The sequence below is a fragment of the Salmo salar genome, chromosome ssa28, assembly GCF_905237065.1.
Source record: "Salmo salar chromosome ssa28, Ssal_v3.1, whole genome shotgun sequence".
NCBI classification, from domain to species: domain Eukaryota; kingdom Metazoa; phylum Chordata; class Actinopteri; order Salmoniformes; family Salmonidae; genus Salmo; species Salmo salar.
The window spans coordinates 19998348-20021683 of NC_059469.1; the positions used below are offsets into that span (position 1 = coordinate 19998348).

Consider the following 23336-nt stretch of genomic DNA (forward strand, 5'->3'; position numbering starts at 1 on the left):
GTGTCCTGACGAGAGAGCACATTTTCTATGCCAGGCGAAATCGTGCATCATTAGCTTATTGTAATGGATGTATCCAAATAAATGTCACTAGACAACAGCATAAACTAACGCAAATAACAGAATAACAGCTACTTTGCTGTTATTCTGGCTGCACTGTTTGACGTGACTGTAAGTAGCTAGCAAGCAAGGAATAAGAACATTTACAGCCAGTATGGCAACGGAACATTTAGAACAAACGACTGGGTCGCGTCTCTGGCAACCGAACCGATAGAAGGAACAACCAGCTGGCTGGGGAGCAACCCTAGTTTTGTGTCGGGACGATATCTTGTGGAAGGATGAAATAGTATGAAAAAATTCATCAAAATAATATTTTTTATGAAAATATGTCAATCATTATTTGAATATGTTGGTAACCCGTTGTATGAAAGTGATAATTCCCTCGAAGCCGGTGTTTGGAGGATATATTTTCACGGTTTGCCGGCCCTCGATTTCGTCTTGGGCCTAACAACACCCGTGCCAATATATCCTCCTAACACTGGCTTCGAGGGCATTATCACTTAATTGTGGTCCAACGATGTCAATGTCCTGCTTGATTTATGTCTCTGGATGGGCCAGGTCAATAGAGCTTAGATAGATACTCCAGAGAGAACCTTCAGATAACAGGAATCCTACTCTGGAAGAGCTTCATCCATTATCCCTGTCAGTTTAACATATTCATCTCACTTTCGTCATCCAGTTAGAGAATCACTGCTTTTTTATTTGGCCCGGGAAACCTCTGTGGCCTCTCTCTTATACCTTCAGATTTCCATAACATTTGAATTCCGGACTATGCAAAGCGAATTAGCATGAGATTTATCTTCGTGTGTAATGGATTCTTTATCTCTTTGGGAGGGTGTACATGGCCAAGTGGGTTGTTTTTTGAGTAAAATGGCTGTGACTAAGGCAGGTGCCCAGGGACTTCCCCAATAATGCAATATCATATTGAACTGGAAGTGCCCCATAACTTTTTATCTCTGATGCCCAACCATCTGCCGCTGCTTTGGGTATTATGATGTCGAGGCCTTTTGGCCCCGTGGGGGACAGTGTGTTACAAGAGAAAATATCGAAGAGAGTGAAGGGGTGGCAAGGGGCAGGATAATCCATCAAAGTGGATACAATTGACAAAGGACGGGTTGTAGAAGAGTGGGGGAGCACAGAAGCCAATGTGTTGGAATGCTAATGAGAGGGAGCGGTCGGTGGCAGTAACAAAGTGGCTTTCCCTCTGGCATTCTCTCTGGCATTCTGATCAATGTTTTCTGGGGGCCCAGGAGTCGCCCCTGCTCCACATTGGTGCCCTCATGTCAGCCCAAGGAGTGGTGCTCAAAGGTACAATTGATTATCCTCTGGCCTTCCTCCCTGTGCTCCCCGGGACCTAGAGCACTATCCCTGCCCAGATATAAGGACAGGAGGGCCAAATCCATATGTCATGAGTAAGTCGAAGAGTTGTTGTTTGGGGCTTCAGCGGTGGGTTGAAATGTCTGCTACTCCTTGTAAATGGAAACATGGTGTCTGGTATAGGATTTGTGTATGTTGACTCATAAGATTACACCACTGATTCCTGGCAGGTTTTTGTGCCATTTTTCTGATACTTTATATAGCATGGACCAGATGTAGCAGGCATTGAAGCAATGTTTATTTAGCTACTACATTTTGATTTAGATAAAATATAACATAACATCTGATAAATATTCTCCACCGTCGATGCTCGTGGGTCATGTTGACAGCAGTGTTGTTCAGTGGCCACAAATGAATATATTGAGGTAAGCATTTCTGCCACTCTGAAAACACTTTCTCCCGCCTTCCCATCTGGCTGATGCAAATATAATAGTGGGTGGGCACTGGGCGGTAAACAAAACAAAAATCTCTGGAAGTCGATACATATTTATAAGTCATTGCCGTCTGCAATTAAAGCCTGATTATTCAAAAGCATGATTATGGTATGGGTGTGAGTAAAATATGTATTTGTGTGTCACTCAAAGCAGTTGCCTCTAGAATCTCGACAACTGCTCATACTGTACCTGCATATGTAATTGGAATTTTGGGCAATTGTTCAGATGACAGTAACAAATGTAAAATGGCAATTTTTAACCATCCACAGGTTTAATCATAATTTTTTCTGCATAATGAATTATTTTCCTGTTAATTTCTCATGACATTTTTGCTGGACTTGGACAAACATTCTTGTCCCCGCATGTTCTAGATTAATCAGTAGCTTGATTACGGTTGTTCCTGGAGCTGCAGGACAAATACATTCCAGTCCAAAAAATAAGTAAATTGTACTTCTTACATTAGATGGTGTTTCCAGAATGAATGTAAAATATCCAATTTATTTACAGATTTTGGAATCACTAGGGGAAGCACTATAGTATGACTTAAGTCACCAGTAAGTAACAGTTTGGGGAGGCTTGTGGTGTTCTTAGCTAACAGAGTTCACCATCTCTCGTTATTGTCTGTGGGTCCCACGAGCTAAAGAGCTGGAAGTTACTCAACTCTGTTTCTGCAAAGACCTTAAAGACCCCTTTCAAGTACCTAAAATATGCTCTCGAAGTTGTAGGATGTGACTATCTCATTCATGTGTAATACACTAAGCATTTAGCCACTCCACCATACTGTACATAGGTCTCCTGTGAGTGCCTGTGGTTTATGACTGGGGCAGGTATGCAGGAAGTCTTGTCAGGGATGTCTGTGTCCCAGCACAGGCTTCCTATTGATCCTTCTGACAAGTCTGCCCATACTTTGTCAAGAGTTGCAATTAAGGAACTGACACGTGCTTCTGGCTGTGGTCAGTGCGTCTGTAGGAAAGTTCTCCAAATGGAATGCAGGGTCACTTCTACTGCCAATATTACAGTCATCAGAAACCAGGCTGAATGTGAACATCGATATTTCAGCTTTTTGTCTTCTCTCCTCTGTTATGTGGATGAGTATTGCGATGAGTGCTACAACAACGGCACACTGCTCTTTGCTTTCTCCCAAATGCCCTCTTTCAGCTTTCACCCTGTCCTGTTAGTCTTAAAAAGGAAATGGGGAAGAATTCACAGTGATTGATTTGTTTATTACAGAGGTACCGCATGCTGATTTAATTTCCCATGTGTCTGTAGAGAGCTGTAACTTCTAGGAGGGGATTGAATTGTATCTCTCACCCGTCAATGTGCAAGGTTCACAGTATGTGCTCCGGTGAAAATTATTTAATGCTGAGGTCTCTGTATACATAGTTGCTGGATATCAGTGCCGGGGGGTGGCACATTGATTTGTTTGCTTCACCAGCTTGGCTCCTCTCACTGTGTGTGTGTGTGTGTGTGTGTGTGTGTGTGTGTGTGTGTGTGTGTGTGTGTGTGTGTGTGTGTGTGTTTGGGTTGAAGTATGTGGGGGTTAAATCTACGCCGGTTCACCATATATGGCTGTAGTTGTCCGCGTATTTGAATCGGGGATAGGTTTCCTCTGTAATTGACATTAAAGTAGTTTATCAATTGATATGATTCGGGGGGAAACAATCTTTATTTTGCATATTGGTTTCCATGACACTCTACAGGATTAGGCCAGTGTCTTTGAAAGTTTCATGTCTTCTTCACTGAGAATTGAGTTGCGCTCTCCCAGTGTCTGGCTGAAACTGTTGGCATGCGAGGGAAAGAGCACCATTTGGAGGACCATTTCTCAGCAGAGTGCATCACGGGTACTTCCTGTTTGAGCTTCTAGTTGTAGACAGGAAGCAGGAGTATAGAGTCATGATCTGATTTTCCAGATGAGGGAGGGCCTTGTATGCTTGCTTGTGGTCTAGGACTTTATCACCCCTAGTGGCGAAGGAGACATGTTGATGGAAGTTGGGCATTACGTGTCTTAATGACGTTGAATTAAAATCACCGACAAAAAGGAAAGCAGATGCATGGTTTCATGCTTGTTTATAGCCTCGTATAGTTCATTAAGTGCCAGCTTGTTGATTTTCTCGTCCGATTAATCGGGCAATTTAAAATATATATATATATATAAAATAAAAAATTTAAACAATTATTATTTTTTTTATTACTTTTTAAAATGTATTTATTTGTAATAATGACAATTACAACAATACTGAATGAACACTTAATATAATACTTCAATGAAACATGTTCAATTTGGTTTAAATAATGCACAAACAAAGTGTTGGAGAAGAAAGTAAAAGTGCAATATGTGCCATGTAAGAAAGCTAACATTTAAGTTCCTTGCTCAGAACATGAGAACATATGAAAGCTGGTGGTTCCTTTTAACATGAGTCTTCAATATTCCCAGGTAAGAAGTTTTAGGTTGTAGTTATTATAGGAATTATAGGACTATTTCTCTCTATACGATTTGTATTGTGTGTGTGTGTGTGTGTGTGTGTGTGTGTGTGTGTGTGTGTGTGTGTGTGTGTGTGTGTGTGATATATCTATATATATATATCTATATATATCCATATATATATATATATATTATATATCACACACACACACACACACACACACAATACAAATCGTATAGAGAGAAATAGTCCTATAATAACTACAACCTAAAACTTCTTACCTGGGAATATATATATATATATATCACACACACACACACACACACACACACACACACACACACACACAGTTAAGTCGGAAGTTTACATATACCTTAGCCAAATACATTTAAACTCAGTTTTTCACAATTCCTGACATTTAATCCTAGTAAAAATTCCCTTTCTTAGGTCAGTTAGGATCACCACTTTATTTTAAGAATGTGAAATGTTAGAATAATAGTAGAGAGAATGATTTATTTATTTCATCACATTCCCAGTGGGTCAGAAGTTTACATACACGCACTCAATAAATATTTGGTAGCATTGCCTTTAAATTGTTTAACTTGGGTCAAATGTTTTGGGTAGCCTTCCACAAGCTTCCCACAATAAGTTGGGTGAATTTTGGCCCAGTTCTCCTGACAGAGCTGGTGTAACTGAGTCAGGTTTGTAGGCCTCCTTGTTCGCACACGCTTTTTCAGTTCTGCCCACAAATTTTCTATAGGATTGACGTCAGGGATTTGTGATGGCCACTCCAATACCTTGACTTTGTTGTCCTTAAGCCATTTTGCCACAACTTTGGAAGTATGCTTAGGGTCGTTGTCCATTTGGAAGACCCATTTGCGACAAAACTTTAACTTCCTGACTGATGTCTTGAGATGTTGCTTCAATATGTACACATCATTTTAATTTCTCACAATCCCATCTATTTTGTGAAGTGCACCAGTCCCTCCTGCAGCAAATCAGCCCCACAACATGATGCTGCCACCCCCGTGCTTCACGGTTGAGATGGTGTGCTTCAGCTTGCAAGCATCCCCCATTTTCCTCAAATTTGTTTCATTAGACCAGAGGACATTTCTCCCAAAAGTACGATCTTTGTCCCCATGTGCAGTTGCAAACCGTAGTCTGGCTTTTTTATGGCAGTTTTGGAGCAGTGGCTTCTTCCTTGCTGAGCGGCCTTTCAGGTTATGTCGATATAGGACTCGTTTTACTGTGGATATAGATACTTTTGTAACTGTTTCCTCCAGCATCATCACAAGATCCTTTGCTGTTGTTCTGGGATTGATTTGCATTTTTCGCATCAAAGTACGTTCATCTCCTTCCTGAGCGGTATGACGGTTGCGTGGTCCCATGATGTTTATACTTGTGTACTATTGTTTGTACAGATGAACGTGGTACCTTCAGGCATTTGGAAATTGCTCCCAAGGATGAACCAGACTTGTTGAGGTCTACAATTGTTTTTGAGGTCTTGGCTGATTTCTTTTGATTTTTCCCATGATGTCAAGCAAAGAGGCACTGAGTTTGAAGGTAGGCCTTGAAATACATCCACAGGTACACCTCCAATTGACTCAAATGATGTCAATTAGCCTATCAGAAGCTTCTAAAGCCATTACATTTTCTGGAATTTTCCAAGCTGTTTAAAGGCACAGTCAACTTAGTGTATGTAAACTTCTGACCCACTGGAATTGTGATACAGTGAATGAATCTGTCTGTAAACAATTGTTTGGAAAAATTACTTGTGTCATGCACAAAGTAGATGTTCTAACCGACTTGCCAAAACTATAGTTTGTTAAAAACTTATTCGGGATAGGGGGCAGTATTCGGAAGTTTGGATGAATGAGGTGCCCAAAGTAAACTGCCTGTTACTCAGGCCCAGAAGCTAGGATATGCATGTAATTGGTAGTATTGGATAGAAAACACACTAAAGTTTCCAAAACTGTTAAAATAATGTCTGAGTATAACAGAACTGATATGGACAATCCATCCAGACGTTTCTTTTTTCAGCTCACCACTTATTACAATGGCTCTCAATGGGAATATAAAAGGAATACCTCCCAGATTGCAGTTCCTAGGGCTTCCACTAGATGTCATCAGTCTTTAGAAAGAGTTTCAGGCTTGTTTTTTAAAAAATGAGCTAGAATTTGTAGTTTTTCTAAGTGGCTCCCATTTTGGCTGTAATGTTTGTAGTGCATTCCGATGAGGGCGCGCACTTCGTTATTTATCTCCGGTAATGGACGTACTATTCTCCTTCTTAAATGTTATAGTTTATTTACATATTAGGGTACCTGAGGATTGATTTAGAAACGTTGTTTGACTTGTTTGGAAGAAGTTTATTGGTATGCATTTTGAATGAGGGAAACCGGTGCATTACTGAGTCAAGTGCGCCAACTAAATTAACTTTTTGGGGATATAAAGAAGGACTTTATTGAACAAATGGACCATTTGTTATGTAGCTGGGACCCTTGTGATTGCAACCAGATGAAGATCTTCAAAGGTAAATTATTTATTTTTTCGCTATTTCTGACTTTCGTGACACATCTGCTTGGTTGGAAAATTAATGTAATGCTTTTGTGTGCGGGTCGCTGTCCTCAGATAATCGCATGGTGTGCTTTCGCCGTAAAGCCTTTTTGAAATCTGACAAAGCGGATGGATTAACAAGAAGTTAAGCTTTTAAATTATCTATGACACTGGTATTTTCAGTGTTTAATATTACGATTTTTGTCATTTGAATTTCGCACTCTGCAATTTCACCAGATGTTGTCGAGGCCGGGCGCTAGCAGTATGCCTATCCCAAAGAGGTTTTAACAAAAAATGTGTGGAGTGGTTGAAAACAAGTTTTAATGACTCCAACCTAAGTGTGTGTCAACTTCCGACTTCAAGTGTGTGTGTGTGTGTGTGTGTGTGTGTGTGTGTGTGTGTGTGTGTGTGTGTGTGTGTGTGTGTGTGTGTGTGTATGAAAACTTTCTGTGGAGGTAGAAGGGGTGGCATTTGACCATCAGGTATTCCAAGACGGGTGAACAATGGGTCGAGACTTCCATTGCGCTAGAGTCGGCACACCATTTGCTATAGATGAAGAGGCATACCATTCCTAATTTTCCTGAATCCGATGTCCTGTCCGCTCCGGGGAATGGAGAATCCATTGAGTTGGACAGCCTTCACCTTGCCAGGGCTCACCCTCTCTTGCCTCTCTTTCGCCGGCGTTTCCTCTTGGATAGCCTGAAAATTGAGTCGGAATTACACAAAGAGACCAGGGCAGATGAGATACATGTTGTGCAAAAAAGGTTATGATAAACTCCAGAAGTATCACAAAATAGCAAAGTTGTGTCCGAGCTCGCAAGATGACAGCCATACAGTACAGTGCCATCTTTCCTGTCTCTGCACTGCCTGCGGCTGTCTGCCCAGCACCATTGAACACTTAGATGAGAGATTCCGCCTCCTCTGATTCTTGTCACAAGAGATGCCTTTTATTTCGGTGTCCTTTTTTTGTTGTTGACCAGATTAAATTGCTTGGCTTCTTGAATCTTCAGACAGACCATTAACTTGGATGGCAGGAGACATGCTGGAGGCCTGCTGGAGGCCGCAGGTCTTAATTGGAATGTTTTATGTATTGTCTGTTGTCGACCCAGCGTGGACTCGGTAACCGCTGTCTGCCGTTTTGGCCACTCTCTCCAATTCTAATGAAGCGTTCTCAGTGTACACTGCCGGATACATATTTAATGAGGAAGGTGAGCCAGTTAGATTATGAAGCGCTGAACGGCGTGCACGTGAAGCCATCAAAGGACCAGGCAGTAGACTATACAAAGCAACTCATCAGCTGTGCTTGTTTTTCATTTGTGCTTGTCTTTTATATCCCCTCCCTACAGTATCTTGTTACTGACACCTCATTGTAATTACAGAGCTCAGAGGGAGCTACATTACATGACATACATGAAGTTTGAAGCCTAATTGTTGTCTGTGCAATGAAAAGGGAGTGCCACAGTTTTTTTTTTTTTATGGTACAGCAAGCCGGTGTCAAGGGCTTGGTTAAGCCTGGGATGGTTTACTAGACTGGTTTACATGCATTTGAAGAACAGAGAAGCAGCCTTCAGCGTGGACTTTAATGCGAATGCAGTCCTAACAGTAACGTGGGTTAGGAATTTAAGTATTTATATTTGAAATACTTATTTTCTGTGTATTTTAGTATTTCCAAATGACGTGTCCAGTTCACCTTCTATTTTCAAATAGCTTTCTTTTTTCCAAATAAATGTCTAAGACCAACCAGACCTGGGTTCAAATGCTTGGGGTATTTTTAAATATTTGTATTTGAAAATACATTGAGTATTTTCAGTATTTGAGTATTTTTCTTGGCCCGGATGATACAGTACTTGCTGTGCTCTGTATTATGTGGACCACTCCCATAGTTGACCTCTGCTCTGGGAACTATGAGCAGCTATTTTTTGCCTGGAGTGATTCCTACAAAGGGAGAGTCGTGTCTTGTCTTGTAACTCCTTTAGGAAGCATTGATTGACGTCAAAGCCTTACTCTTGTCCCTCCATTTCTCCATCTTCTCTCCTCTCTCCAAGGAGGCTCGTCATGGGCAGTCTCTGTGTCGATGGGTTTGACGTGGGGAACCTCGATGCTCTCACCCATACACAAAGCCGAAGCTGCTGGTGACTGGGCTCTAGCGGATTAGCCCATCTCTGTCATATTGAAATCTTAAGGGGCTTGTCTGAGCCTCCATCGCTTAAGCAAGCAAGACTTGCTGTCGATCACATCTTCACCAAACCGTCACAAGTGTGTGTGCAAAATAGAGCCTATTTTTTTTTTATATAGGATACAGATCGAATACATTGGTCTGGGCCCGGAGACTTAAACTCCAAAAGCTGAAGATATTCAGCCAGCGTATTGGAGCACACAACACCAGCTCATTTTTAAAATCTTGTTTAAAATGTAGATAATTTGTCCTTTTAGACCATTGAGTGTGTTTTCAGTGCCCTAATGAATTTGCGTGTTTTCCTGTCTCCTTCAGCTGCCGGCATAAACAGTGGAAGACTGAGCTGCCTTCTTCTAGTGTGGTCATTACCTTCCACAATGAGGCCCGCTCAGCTCTGCTCCGCACCGTGGTCAGGTGAGCGCACACACACACACAACACACACACACACACACACACACACACACACACACACACACACACACACACACACACACACACACACACACACACACACACACACACACACACACTAACAGGCTAGGCCTGGAGATACTAACCCATGTCTAACCCTCTCCTCTCCTCTGCCCTCCCTCCCTCCCCCTCCAGTGTTCTTAAGAAGAGTCCCCCACACCTTGTCAAGGAGATTATCCTGGTGGACGATTACAGCGACAACCGTGAGTTTCTGTTTGATGAGTAGTCTTAAGGTTAGTCTTAACTCTCTCCCTCTTTTGCTCTGTTACTCTGGATCAGTACTGGCACTGGTTTAGAGGTTCCAGGCCCTTCTCTCCCCCACCACCCAGTCTGTAAACTAAAACCCCTGTCCTGAACCATTGTCGAGCCTCCCTCCCTGTCAACTCTGGGTGACCCCCAATCCTAAGGGCATATGCCTCTTGCTTGGGCTTTGATGGCTGTGCACTCCAGACACTTTAACAGACATCACGCCTATGATATGTTTTATTATTTCCCTCCATAGTTTTCATCGAGGTCTCTTGTACATTAAAGCGTTTTGAGATAGATTGAAGCAACTTTGATATTTGAGTCGTTCTAGAGTTGTTGTCCGTCAGTGTCTGGGCCCTGGAGGGCCACTGCGTAAACCTTTGGTCCCACTTTATATGAAACAGAAGTGAATAAAGGCTGAATAAAGTCTTCATAAACCCATTATAAGGCCTATATAAATGTTTATTTGACATGTGTATATATGTATATAGATGGTTTATTTTAATAACCGTTTGTTGTCTCGTGGTTCAGCTGAGGATGGAGCCTTGTTGGGGAAAATTGAGAAGATCCGGGTTCTTCGAAATGATCGACGAGAAGGTGAGTGGACAAATGGGAACACCAATAAAACTGTTAGTTGGAAATGAGTGGTCAGGCTTCATTCATCATATTATTTGATGGCCATTTTTATTGACCTTGTCCAACGCTGCATGTTCCCTAATCAGTGATTTGCCAGTTGTAAAAGCAGAGAAAGATTATTTGGGCTAGGAAAGGATTTGGAGTTTAAAACAGAGTCCTGATTGTTAGGGCAATTCTCATGAAAAGCACTGAACAGGTTTATAGGGGCCAATGGGGAGAAAATATACACTGCAGAACAATGAAAAGTTTGTAACAAGCAGAGTATATTTTTGAAAAGTGCTTTGTGTGCTTTCCAATAGAAAGAACATTGGGCCAAAAATACCTGGCTGCAGTCCTCTGTTCATTATCGCTATCTCTGCAAAACTGATTACCTCATTTACAACTCCACAATCACACACTGCCCCCTTCAACCAATTAAGCATGAATTTGATTATCGAACCCGGGATCAAAGAAAGTTAATATGAGCTAGCACTTCTGCAAAGATACTAGATGACTTCAGAAGTCCATTAAAACGTACTAATTAAATACACTGAGTGTACAAAACATTAAGAACACCTTCCTAATATTGAGTTCCACTCCATCTTTTGCCCTCAGAACAGCCTCAATTCGTCAGAGCATGGACTCTACAAGGTGTCTACAGCATTCCACAGGGATGCTGGCCCATGTAGACTCCAATGCTTCCCACAGTTGTGTCAAGTTGTCTGGATGTCCTCTGGGTGGTGGACCATTCTTGATACACACAGGAAACTGTTGAGCGTGAAAAACCCAGCAGTGTTGCAGTTCTTGACACAAACTGGTGCGCCTGGCATCTACTACCATACCCCGTTCAAAGGCAATCTTTTGTCTTGTCCATTAACCCTCTGAATGGCACACATACACAATCCATGTCTCAATTGTCTCTAGGCTTCAAAATCATTCTCCGCCCCCTTCATCTACACTGCATTAAACAAGTGACATCAATAAGGGATCATAGCATTCACCTGGTCAGTCTATGTCATGGAAAGAGCGGATGTTCCTAATGTTTTGTACACTCATTGTAGCTAGCACTTTTCACTTTAATCATTTAACCATATTTTGGTGATATGCACATCCCAAACTTCAGCGAACCGGTGCTGGGCAATAAGTATACTTAGATAAAGAAGTTAGAGCCTTGCACACACATGAGTAGCCCATTGTGTATTTGTAGATTACATCATGTTGTTGACACCTCCACAGGTCTGATGAGATCTCGGGTGAGGGGGGCCGACGCAGCCACTGCCAGTGTTCTCACCTTCCTGGACAGCCATTGCGAGTGTAACGAACACTGGCTGGAACCGCTGCTGGAGAGAGTGGCTGAGGTCAGTGTGTCCCACAGTCACAGAACACACACACACCTGACATTTAGTGCACACACACCGGACCACATAATGTTCAGCATTGTATTGAAGCTGCAGCCACCACTGACTATGGCCTGAGCTCAGACACTTACCGTTATCCTGTTATTAGCATTTTATCTGCTGCTCACTGCGCTGATCTGTTGAGTTGTTGAGTTGTTGTGTTGGCAGAGAGAGGAGAGCGCACCTGGAGATTTCTCAGACAGGCAGGAAGACAGACATGCAGACACTGGCAGGCAGGCAGGCGGATGGACGGACACAATGACGGACGGACACAATGACGGACGGACACAATGACGGACGGACACAATGACGGCCGGACGGACACAATGACGGCCGGACGGACACAATGACGGCCGGACGGACGGACACAATGACGGCCGGACGGACGGACACAATGACGGCCGGACGGACGGACACAATGACGGCCGGACGGACGGACACAATGACGGCCGGACGGACGGACGGACACAATGACGGCCGGCCGGACGGACGGACACAATGACGGACGGACGGACGGACGGACACAATGACGGACGGACGGACGGACGGACGGACACAATGACGGACGGACGGACGGACACAATGACGGACACAATGACGGACACAATGACGGACGGACACAATGACGGACGGACGGACGGACGGACACAATGACGGACGGACGGACACAATGACGGACGGACGGACGGACGGACGGACGGACACAATGACGGACGGACGGACGGACGGACGGACGGACGGACGGACACAATGACGGACGGACGGACGGACGGACACAATGACGGACGGACGGACACAATGACGGACGGACGGACGGACGGACACAATGACGGACGGACAGACAGACGGACACAATGGCAGATGGACAGGCAGGGGGGCAGCCAGACAGACAGACTGATGGATAAACACACTGACAGACATTGGTGATTCAGAGGGGCTGAGACGAGCACAGGTAACGTTAAACACACTGAAGGTTCTTAAATGGATACACAGACAGAGGGACAGTTTGGGGTTCAGCCAGGTAGGGTAAACATGACTAGAGTTGCTAAAGAATGCAATATCGACAAGCTTTAAGAGTATTACCTACTGTACGTGTCACTCAGTTGTGGGGAGGAGCTGCCGCACCTTCCGCTAGCAAACAAGTGCATTGCACCAGGACGTGCATCCTGTTGGGAACCTGCCCAGCAAGGACAGTTCAAAGACACACACACACACACACACACACACACACACACACACACACACACACACAGAACAACACAGCCTTTCAACCCCTCTGAGTTTTCCATAATTTTTTTTGCTGCATACACTTGGCTTCAACACTTGTTTACTGCTGTCGGGTCTGAACACAGTTTAGGAAAAACTAAGTAATATGATTTAATGAGCTCTAACTCACCGTTGGTTGGACCAATCTTCCATGGAACACTGTCACTGCTGTAGTTCTCTGTTGTTCCAACTAAAGACTTGGAATAGTTCTGAAATGATTCAATCCATCTGATTATGTCACTCTCAGCAAATCATCCACTTCCCTCTTGGAAATCTATTTGTGTTCTGGCTGCGTTAAATATATGAGCTTAAGTACAAATTTGGGCAAATGTTTGACTCGCCGTAGATCTGTTTTGGACTAACTTTGTTATAGCTTTTATCCAGTGCCTGGTTTGAAATTATGCAGTGGTTTAACTGAATATTTCAGTCCTTCAGTAATGCTGAATTCAGATCCAGTGGACAGTCTCTCAATTGGTTTGACTTGAGAGACCACCTACCTCATGCCCACCCATAAAATACTTTTTGGCTTCTTTTGGTTTAAATGAACAGTTTTGGTGGCAGAGGGGCCTGGATGTCGGGAGTCTTTGTGGCCCGCCTGGAAAATAATCTAGCGGAACACTCTGGATCTTTGTGTCCCATCTTAATCTCTCTTTACTTCTCCCACAGGACAAAACGCGAGTTGTTTCCCCCATCATCGACGTCATCAACATGGACAACTTCCAGTACGTAGGCGCCTCGGCCGATCTCAAAGGAGGTAAATCCCACTCATCTACGCCAGCAGCTTTCCTTTCCTCTCTAGGGCAGGCTGGCCTTTAGGAAAATCACATTGCAGTTTTCCACTCGGTGCCCAATGTCACCTTCTGCCAAAGATGTTTAGGTTTTTTGGTGTGTGGCTGGCTGGCTATGCGTGCGCATGTGTGTGAAAACAAAGAATCGAATAAGTACATGAAAAATCTTGAAAATGGGATTGCCCTTTGGAATGGAAACTATTTGATTGATTCGTCCAGGGATATAGGCAGGTAACATTAGCACGGTGTCGTTGTGCATTCCAATGGCTTTTGTATTCTATATGGCTTATGAGAAGTGTTATGTACAGCCATAAGAAAATAGAGGCAATGCCACAGATATGTGATCTATCAGATAGGCATTGTGTGTGATATAAGTTTTAGTAGGAATACAATCACATCTGACAACCAACACGGCTTTTTCCTGTTGTCAAAATGACTCAACTCTTATTCACTTGAAATTACTTGAAACCTAATCTGTACCTGGTGTGTGTGTGTTTTTCCACCTCTAGGATTTGATTGGAACCTGGTCTTCAAGTGGGACTATATGACCCTGGAGCAGAGGAGGGCGCGTCAAGGAAACCCCACTGCTCCAATCAAGTAAGCCACCTTCTGTTCTTTCTGCTGCCCTTTCCTGCCAGCCTCACCTCTACTAATAATTCATAGCTACGCATCTGGGCCCGCTGGAGGAGATGCTGAGGCAGGCAGCATTAGATGTCAGTATCAGTGTGCAGCGTCAGATCTGAGCACTCTGGGGAATACGGGCCAATGCTCCTCAAAAAGACCCAGAGTCTTTGAGCCTCTAAGTCTCTATGTCCTGTTTTCTCCCTGACATCTACGGTGCCGTACGACATCGGCGAGTGCAGTAAACAAAGGCAGAGGTGATTGAAGATGTTCGTATCATCTTATCCAGCTTTGTCTTAAACTGTGTATGGTAATAAGGGAGAAGAGATTTGATGGGGATATTGCCGTTAAAGGATAGATTTAGTACATTGACCTATTTTCCTGCAATTCTATCACTTGTAGATCAGAAGAGAGGGCAAAAATGTTGATTTGTTCAATCAATATGAGCTCATAGAAATTATTGTTTTACTAAGTAACCCAATGTTAGATGCATTCTCTCAGCGAACCATGGTTTACCAACAGAGGGCAGCATTTAATCGATATCCAAAGGCTAGAATTTGAATTTGGCCCTTCATTTCCTAAAATGCATTTTGTTCCTCTTCACTAGGTGATGGTAATTAACCCATTAACCTAAAGGGTGACAAATCATTTTTCATAATTTGTTTAGTCTGAAATCTTCCACTGGAGCCATGGATTTCCCAAAAGTTCATTTAAGAGAACAACAGCAGACTAGTTCAAGATGCTCATTATGTTTTTCTTCCTTTTGAAAACAAAATGGCCTCTGAGGAGAAGTGGTGTATTATTCCCTCCAGACAGCCAGAGGACAGGACACCACAGCCCCTGCTGCTGCCAGGTTACAGGGCCAGGCTCTGTGCATCACATGCTGATGACAGGACTGTAGGAGAGCTGAACTTTGCTTGACTTTGCTTAGTCTGTCTCACTGTTTTGTCTCATGACCCTGACGAACTGTACTTTCGGTCCTACCTCTTTCTCAGGACTCCCATGATTGCCGGCGGACTCTTTGTCATGGACAAGGACTACTTTGAGTTGCTGGGGAAGTACGACATGATGATGGATGTGTGGGGCGGAGAGAATCTAGGTAATAGGACACAGAACACTAGGAACGCTTGAGCTTGTTTGACATTGTGTGCCTAGGGAATGGGAGAGGGAGTGTGCCCCACTCTACCTTTTGTTGGATTGGTTTACGATGTCCATATGTCAACCAAGAGTTGAGGAGAGACAGACTGCATCACTTCTTCTTTTTAGAAGAAACAAACACTTACCCCTCCAGACATGCCACCAGGGGTCTTTTCACAGTCCCCAAATCCAGAACAAATTCAAGAATGTGTACAGTATTATATAGAGCCTTTATTGCATGGAACTCTGATCTATCTCCTATTGCTCAAATAAACAGTAAACCAAGTTTTTTTTTAAACAGATAAAGCAACACCTCGCGGCACAACGCCTCTCCCCTATTTGACCTAGATAGTTTGTGTATGTATTGACATGTAGGCTGTGTGCCTTTAAAAAGCAAATGTATGTAGTTCTGTTCTTGTCTATTAATGTTCTGTATAATGTCATGTTTCATGTTTTGTGTGGACCCCAGGAAGAGTAGCTGCTGCTTTTGCAACAGCTAATGGGGATCCTAATACCAAATATTGACATTGAAGGTACCAACCGTGGGAAGTTATAGCATAATGAAATGTAACTCTAAAACCTTGCCATAAACCGTTATATTAATGTGTGTTTTGTGTTTGGACATTGCAGAGATCTCTTTCCGCGTGTGGCAGTGTGGCGGCAGTCTAGAGATCATTCCCTGCAGTCGAGTGGGACATGTCTTCAGGAAGCAGCACCCATATACCTTTCCTGGGGGCAGTGGCACCGTGTTTGCTAGGTGACTATTGATTGTCCCTGTGATGTGATTTAGACTTGGCTAAAGCCTGCCCTCTTCGGTCCAATATGTGTAAAAACCTATTCTACATACTGTCATATACCAACCAGAGTCCCGGTACATTAGGGTTTTGACATTTGAGCCATAGAGAATACCCACTGTACAGGCTAACAACTGGTAATTGAGTTATACCACTAACTTTACCCTTATTTTCACCGTTCTCAAAGATCCAATGAAATTCAAGCTGAGGAGGCGGAGTGAATACTTGCTAGCCAATCAAATGACATAACTTGCGGTTGTAGCCCGTAGAGGGCCTGTTTCATTCCTCTGAAATTCACATAATAATACCACTGTTCAAGTCTAGCTGAGCTGCAGTCATTAAAATAGAGGCGCAGTCAGAGCAGAAGCCTCAGCTCTGCTCTCATCTTGGCTTCATCCCTGCAGTGTCAACACTGTTCAAGTATGCATCACATCAGGGTGATTCATCAATGCGACGAGAGTGAGTGAACGTTCCTTCACTGCCAGTCTGTCACGCAGCACTGGAAACCCCACAGATTGCCAAGTCTTAGGACGTGTGCTCTTATCTCAAAATAGTTGAGGACTGTCACTCTCCTCCTGTGTTTTCTGAAGCTTGAACCGCCTCATCACTTTCTCTTGCCCCGTTCAAATTATTTTGACAGGCATCCTTCATTGAAGAAATAACAGATATGATCAAATGAATAGGTCCAATAACATTGCCTATAGCTTTTAGGCTACTGTACCATGAAATGGTCAAATCAGTGACTATTTCAAGGACTGGAAGGACCAGGAAGGCCACATTTTTATAAGTATTCTAACATGGTGTCTGTCCGTCCACAGGAACACGAGGCGAGCAGCAGAGGTGTGGATGGACGAGTTTAAGAACTTCTACTACGCCGCTGTGCCCTCGGCCCGAAACGTGCCCTATGGCAAGTAAGTGTCCTTTCAGACACCGTTCTTCCCATGATGGAGTCGCAGACTGCCCTGCTGAGCTTGTATAGAATATCAACATTTCCCTTTTTCTGACACCTCCAGAAGGTTATAGTAGTGATCTCAGTTGCCTCCAGATGTCATGCTGCGGCTGTCTGTCTCTCTGAGATGGCTGGTAATTAGATGAGTCATGGGTTTCCTCTCTGTGTGTCTGGCAGCATTCAGAGCAGAATGGAAATGAAGAAGAGGCTGGGCTGCCAGCCATTCAAGTGGTACCTGGAGAACGTGTACCCTGAGCTGCGGTAAGTAGAGAGACCACACCACCACAGTGGACCAGCAATATATTGCTTTGAAAACGGACAAAGTTGAATGGAAAGACATAACTGTTGACTGTTTCCCCTACCATTATATAGGCAGGACATAGTTTGGGGGCCTTTGCTGCTTTCCACTTACAAATTAAACTAGGGGAAAGACTGCGGTGGGTGGCATATACCCACATCTTGTGATTTGACATCCCCTTGACTTGTGCTGTGTGTCTGGCCCTTCAGGGTCCCTGACCATCAGGACATTGCCTTCGGCGCTCTGCAGCAGGGAGGTAACTGCTTAGACACGCTGGGACACTTTGCAGACGGAGTGGTGGGGGTCTACGAATGCCACAACGCTGGGGGAAATCAGGTATCATTCAGGGCTCAGGTACTGCTCAGATCCATTACACATAACCAAGCTGTGCACTGGGCTGGGTAACACACAATGAGGTGGGTTTACTTTATAAATAAAACACTGCCGCAGCTTTTCAGAGGGTCCCAGTGCACATGTCAAAGAGTTGGTCAGGTACTGTACTGGACAGTCAACTAATGCTTTGATTGGGTGTCTCCGATTCATACTGATGAAATCCATGTTGATGTCCCACTTACCACAACATGTTGATCATATACTAAAGCTGGAGGAGGGGATTCTGGGAGTCAAGCCACTGTTGGTGTAAATATGTGTGATTTTCAACATACATGTACACATCACATATTCACACTTGATAAAGACAAACACTTTAAAAATGGATCTGTATAATAATTCAGGAGTACCTAAACTGTGCCAATGTAGCAAATTCACTGTGTCCCACTCTTTGTCCACAGGAATGGGCGCTGACCAAGGACAAGTCAGTAAAGCACATGGACCTTTGTCTGACGGTGGTAGACCGCACCGCAGGTTCACAAATCAAGCTGCAGGGCTGCAGGGAAAATGACAGCAGACAGGTGAGCGAGCTGAGCACCACGGATCAGATCGATCAAAAGGCACTAGTAGTAAAGGAAAGTGACTAACCGCAGTCCGGCAGTTAGCATGGTAATAGAACATTCATTTGGTTTTGCCATGGAATGTGGATTATGATGGATTGGGATGATCCCTTTGGATATGCACTATAGATAATTCACCATAAACTCACTGTCAATTGAAACCATTAGTGATTATAGTACTCACAGTACATACAAACCTGTGACTGATTTGTCACCCTTGTTTCCCCCATGTCCCCACCTATCCTTCCTGTCTCCAGAAATGGGAGCAGATTGAGAGCAACTCTAAATTGCGGCACGTGGGTAGCAACCTGTGCCTGGACAGCCACAGTGCACGCACTGGGGGGCTGACAGTGGAGGTGTGCAGCCCCAACCTCAACCAGCAGTGGAAGTTCACTCTCAACCTCCAACTCTAGAGAGAGAGTGTCCCCACCACCACCTCCTCCACCACCACCTCCTGCTCTCCTCCCCGGAGCCACATAGACTAGAGCCACCCAGCAACAACTACGGACAGATGGACGGACAGACGGAGGCCCCCGGAGGGGCCACAACACACAGAGGGAAGGATATGAAACTACAGACCAAGTGGGATGATGACGCTTTCCATTCAACTATATACCTCAGTGTTTCATCTTTAGTCCTGCTCTTTGGAAAGTGAATGTTATTTTTCTTAATGCAGGTGAAATGGAATTAACTTTCTGGATGTTTTTCTTCTTTTTTTACGTGTTCTTTTAAAATGTCTCTTTCCACTGAAGTTCACTGCGTTTCTGAAATGGATGTGACTTATTTTGTTGTCCTTTTTCTCTCTCAAGTAATCTATCTTTGTTGAATGTAAAAGACGTATTCCATAGAGGTTCCCTGACTAGACCGAGACGGCCCAGGAAGAAAGCTGATGGTTTTGGTATGGTTTGTTGGTTTGGCCCCTTAAGTCCTGCTGGTAGAAGGGAAAGGACTCTACGCACTGTTCCTTTCATTCACTGAAACACTTATCTTCTGATTGGTGGGCTGTTCTGACAGTGAACAGTAAAGAGATGGAGAGAACAAAATCATTTTTTTTCTTCTACAATTATACAGAATTTTCTTCCTGCTCCCGTCACACGTGTTGTAAAAAGGTGCGTCGTCTGATCAGAAGGGTGCTCTTCGCGGGTCTCTCATGGATACTATGGGGCCAAGAGTTGTCAAGGGTGTGGATGTATCGCTGCTGGGTCATCAGATTGTAGCACTTGCTGCTACGACTCATTATTTTTCCCATTTGTCCATCACAATTGAATGGAAAACTTTTTTTTTTTTATATATATATATATATATTTCATTCATGTATTTTTTTTTTCTTTGCAAAAGCAGTACAGTGTCCAAGTTTGATTTATTTGTAACAGACATTTAATAATTTTTTTGTTCAATTATACTGTAGAATAATCAACTAAGTTACACAGTAAATTTAACTGATAATTCTTTATTCTCGTTGCTTGACTGTGCTCTTGTGAGTAAAAACGTATCTACTTACTGTATCGATTTTCTTTTTTTTTCTTCTCCCTTTTCAGTGTTGGTGTTACCATGGTAACAACCTCATACAAATTAGTAATGGTGAAGAGTTTATTACAGGGTAATGTTGGAACCATCATTTTCCGTTCTACAAGTGTTCTTGAAATGTTCTCACACACAGTGTATGTATACATTGGAGTCCTTATTGTCACTATTTGTGATTTGCCATTTTAGAAAAGTACACTTCATCTGAGGTAAGCGACAAAGACAGCATTTACATGGGAGGGCCTTGTGTTGCATGTTGTACCAATACTTGAGCGTCTTTTTTTTTCCTGTCCTTTTGTTTGTCTCGACATTGCACGCATGCTTTGTGAATGATGTCTTTGCCTTTTTTGATATCCATCATACTGTAAAGGGGAATGTGTTTTTGTGCGCTAGTGAACAGGTTTCTTGAAGGAGGGCAGGTCATTCGGCTATAGTTAACTGGACTCAAGGGAGAAAAGCAATAAGATGTTCTTATTTCATTGTTGTGCATTTTAGCTCGCATCTGCTTCGGGTGTATTCTGATTGGGTTAATACATTAGCTTGTGATTTATGTGGTACTTTAAACGTTACTGTTCGTTTCTGAGGGGCAGCCGAACCCACCGCTAATGTGATGGCCAAAGGCGCCTATAACGACTTACGAAAGCAAAGATTCATCCATTGACATGGCATTGTTTTTGTCTCGGTTGGGATGCCCCCAATTTCAATAGATTAATTTATTCTAGAATAGCAAATGACTAATTATTCAGTAATATTTGCTGTCTGTATTTTGTGGGCCCCCATTATATATGCATATATCCCTTTGTTCTACACCATTCTGGTCAAACTTTCGTATAGATAGGGAGACTCCAACCACCATCAGTATAGAAACAAGCATCACAACGACAAAACAGATGCAACAGCTCCCATCTCTAACTTGTGTGGAGGTATTGCATTTCAGAAATGCCAAAGAGATGAGGTATCCCACAGTAAGAGATGTGGAGCAGGGGATAGAGGTAACATCCCATATTTTACCTGCAGTATCTGCAGTTCAGAGTGTGAGACCTGAGTGAGCAGGACTATGGGATCATGAGAATTGGGTGTTGTAACCTCCCATGTGAGAGGTGTTAGGATTATGACAAGTTGCACATGGAATGAGCGCTGGTCTGCCATCACGTCACTGTTGAAATTGTAACAATTTCAGAGATCATGTCAATTGTAACAATTCAAATGTGAAAGTTCAGATGGTTAGAGGCCTATAGTACTAAATGGGATTGCTTGTGTGAACATTGTCTACATGGTGGCAACGGTTGTTCAAGTACTGAATAAAGCCTTTTTAGTAAGACTTGTGTGAAAATGAAGTTTGCTGTTCACTAGGAGTTACGGAGAAAAAGAATCTTAGAATTACAGCCACATTTTAATTGGATGAAATGTTTACATAGCACAATGTGCCAAAGTTATTTGATTTGCATTGTCAGTACAATTTGTGATTCAAGTTTAGGTGAGGGACGTGCATTGAATGATAAACCAAATTATTGATCACTAGAAATTGAATACGGTTTGTTCCTCTATTTTTTTTGCTGTAGGAAAATTAGGTTGATTCAAATCAGTGGCAAGGGAGGCAGCATGGAGGTAACATTTAAGTGTATATCTTTGTATATACAGTACGTTTGTCTATGTACATATACACATACTGTAAGCAACAGCAGTTACTAGTGAGTTGGTCTACTGTACAGCGCTTGTAATTCATTGTTTTATAGTTATGGCAAATTTAACTGAATGAGGAAAAATGATTAACTTAAATAAATGCATTTATATAAAGAGGTGTGGACTTTCTTTGCTAATTAAGAGTCTTCAAGGAATGCAATGAGAAATAAAGCTTGGATTTTAATGATGGCTGTAACTAAACAATTCAAATCAGTTTCTGACCTCCTTGCTCTCATTGCTATGCAGTCATTCTCAGGGGAAAAGAGGCCAGTTTTGTCATGGAACAGAAATAGCCTCTAACAAAGAAATCCACTGTCTGATTTCCAATCTGCCCATTCTGGACAGTATACTTGTTAAGTCGTGTGTGTATAAGCGCACACACACACACACCTCTAGCTCTCCCGTGTGTGTGTAAAATAATGCCACTTAATGGATACGTTTTGATTTCCATGCAACGGGAGCTACAGTATAGATCAAATGGTTGTGTGTATGGAATTAAGGTCCAGCTCCTTGCATGTACATGGCCAGTGGGAACTAAAGGGTTTGTACTTGATGTGTAATGCTCGTCACATCCCAGGGTAATGTAACAGACATTAGTTTGACTCAGCAGCCTTAAAACAGACTGTCACCCACTACTACCTACAGTAGAGCACATTAGACATGCACCATACTCCTAGCCCACAGGGGGCGCTAGCGCGATATGCCCATGTTGGTCACTATCTAAAAGTATCATTTAGAAGGTGTATAATGTTAAGGGAGCCTTTGTAAACCTTTAAGGCTTACATAAACTCTTGACACTGGTGGTGTATAAAATCGTTAACATTTATTAGATGTGCAACATGGTGTAAACTCAGATGGTATACATACGATTCACGAAGTCCGTCATCAGGGTGGTGGACCGTTAACATGAAGATCACAGAGGGAAGGTTTACAATAGGCTACATACACACTCAATGAGGAGAAATAACAAACACGCACGATACAGCAATCACTTTTCCTCCACCGATGAAAAACACAGACAGGACAAGAAGCAGTTTCTACAACATTCCCAGAGCAGTCATACATTGCAGTTTGTGTGTTGTACATAGTTTAAATTAGTATAGAATGAATCTGATACGTTAGGAAGTTTGGTCCAGCTTACATGAGCTATTTACATATTATTAGTACAATGTCAAATACACCATTCTGGAACTAGATTTCATTTTACCAACTACCCTTAATATTAGTCTTAACTTTTCTGACCGTTGATTGAGCACATTAAATATATCATTTTTTATAGTATTTTGATAGCACCATATTGTATTCTTTTATTAATAGCGAATAATGAAGCCCTGAGGTCAGCAAAGTTCATTTCCTTGACTGTCTCAATCATACATCTTCAGGTCCCAACTTTAGACTTTCAATTGCCAGAGTGCACGATAGGCCTACAGAAAGACATTTTATTTTTTTGCTACTGTCATTACACTTTAACATCTTGTAAATCTTCCACTGCGTTTTACTATGGAAATTATTAACAAATGGTGTCCAAAATTTCTAGATTACATATTAAAAAATGTATTTCAGCAGTCTTGATCAC

At 42.8% G+C, this 23336-nt stretch overlaps 1 protein-coding gene across 2 annotated transcripts in view; it reads left to right on the top strand.

Moving 5' to 3' along the window:
- Nucleotides 1-21874, top strand: part of galnt2 (UDP-N-acetyl-alpha-D-galactosamine:polypeptide N-acetylgalactosaminyltransferase 2) — a 94233-nt gene extending 72359 nt beyond the window's left edge. The window contains exons 4-16 of one of the 2 annotated variants that reach the window (XM_014179903.2): nt 9336-9434; nt 9628-9695; nt 10270-10335; nt 11590-11711; nt 13683-13770; nt 14314-14401; nt 15421-15524; nt 16193-16319; nt 17175-17267; nt 17483-17566; nt 17813-17957; nt 18395-18514; nt 18811-21874. In XM_014179903.2, coding sequence (XP_014035378.1) covers nt 9336-9434; nt 9628-9695; nt 10270-10335; nt 11590-11711; nt 13683-13770; nt 14314-14401; nt 15421-15524; nt 16193-16319; nt 17175-17267; nt 17483-17566; nt 17813-17957; nt 18395-18514; nt 18811-18966 — 1360 coding nt within the window. In that variant the 3' untranslated portion in view covers nt 18967-21874. The remainder of the gene's footprint in view (nt 1-9335; nt 9435-9627; nt 9696-10269; nt 10336-11589; nt 11712-13682; nt 13771-14313; nt 14402-15420; nt 15525-16192; nt 16320-17174; nt 17268-17482; nt 17567-17812; nt 17958-18394; nt 18515-18810) is intronic. The other variant, XM_014179904.2, reaches the window with a different exon arrangement.
- The last annotated feature ends 1462 nt before the right edge of the window (nt 21875-23336 follow it).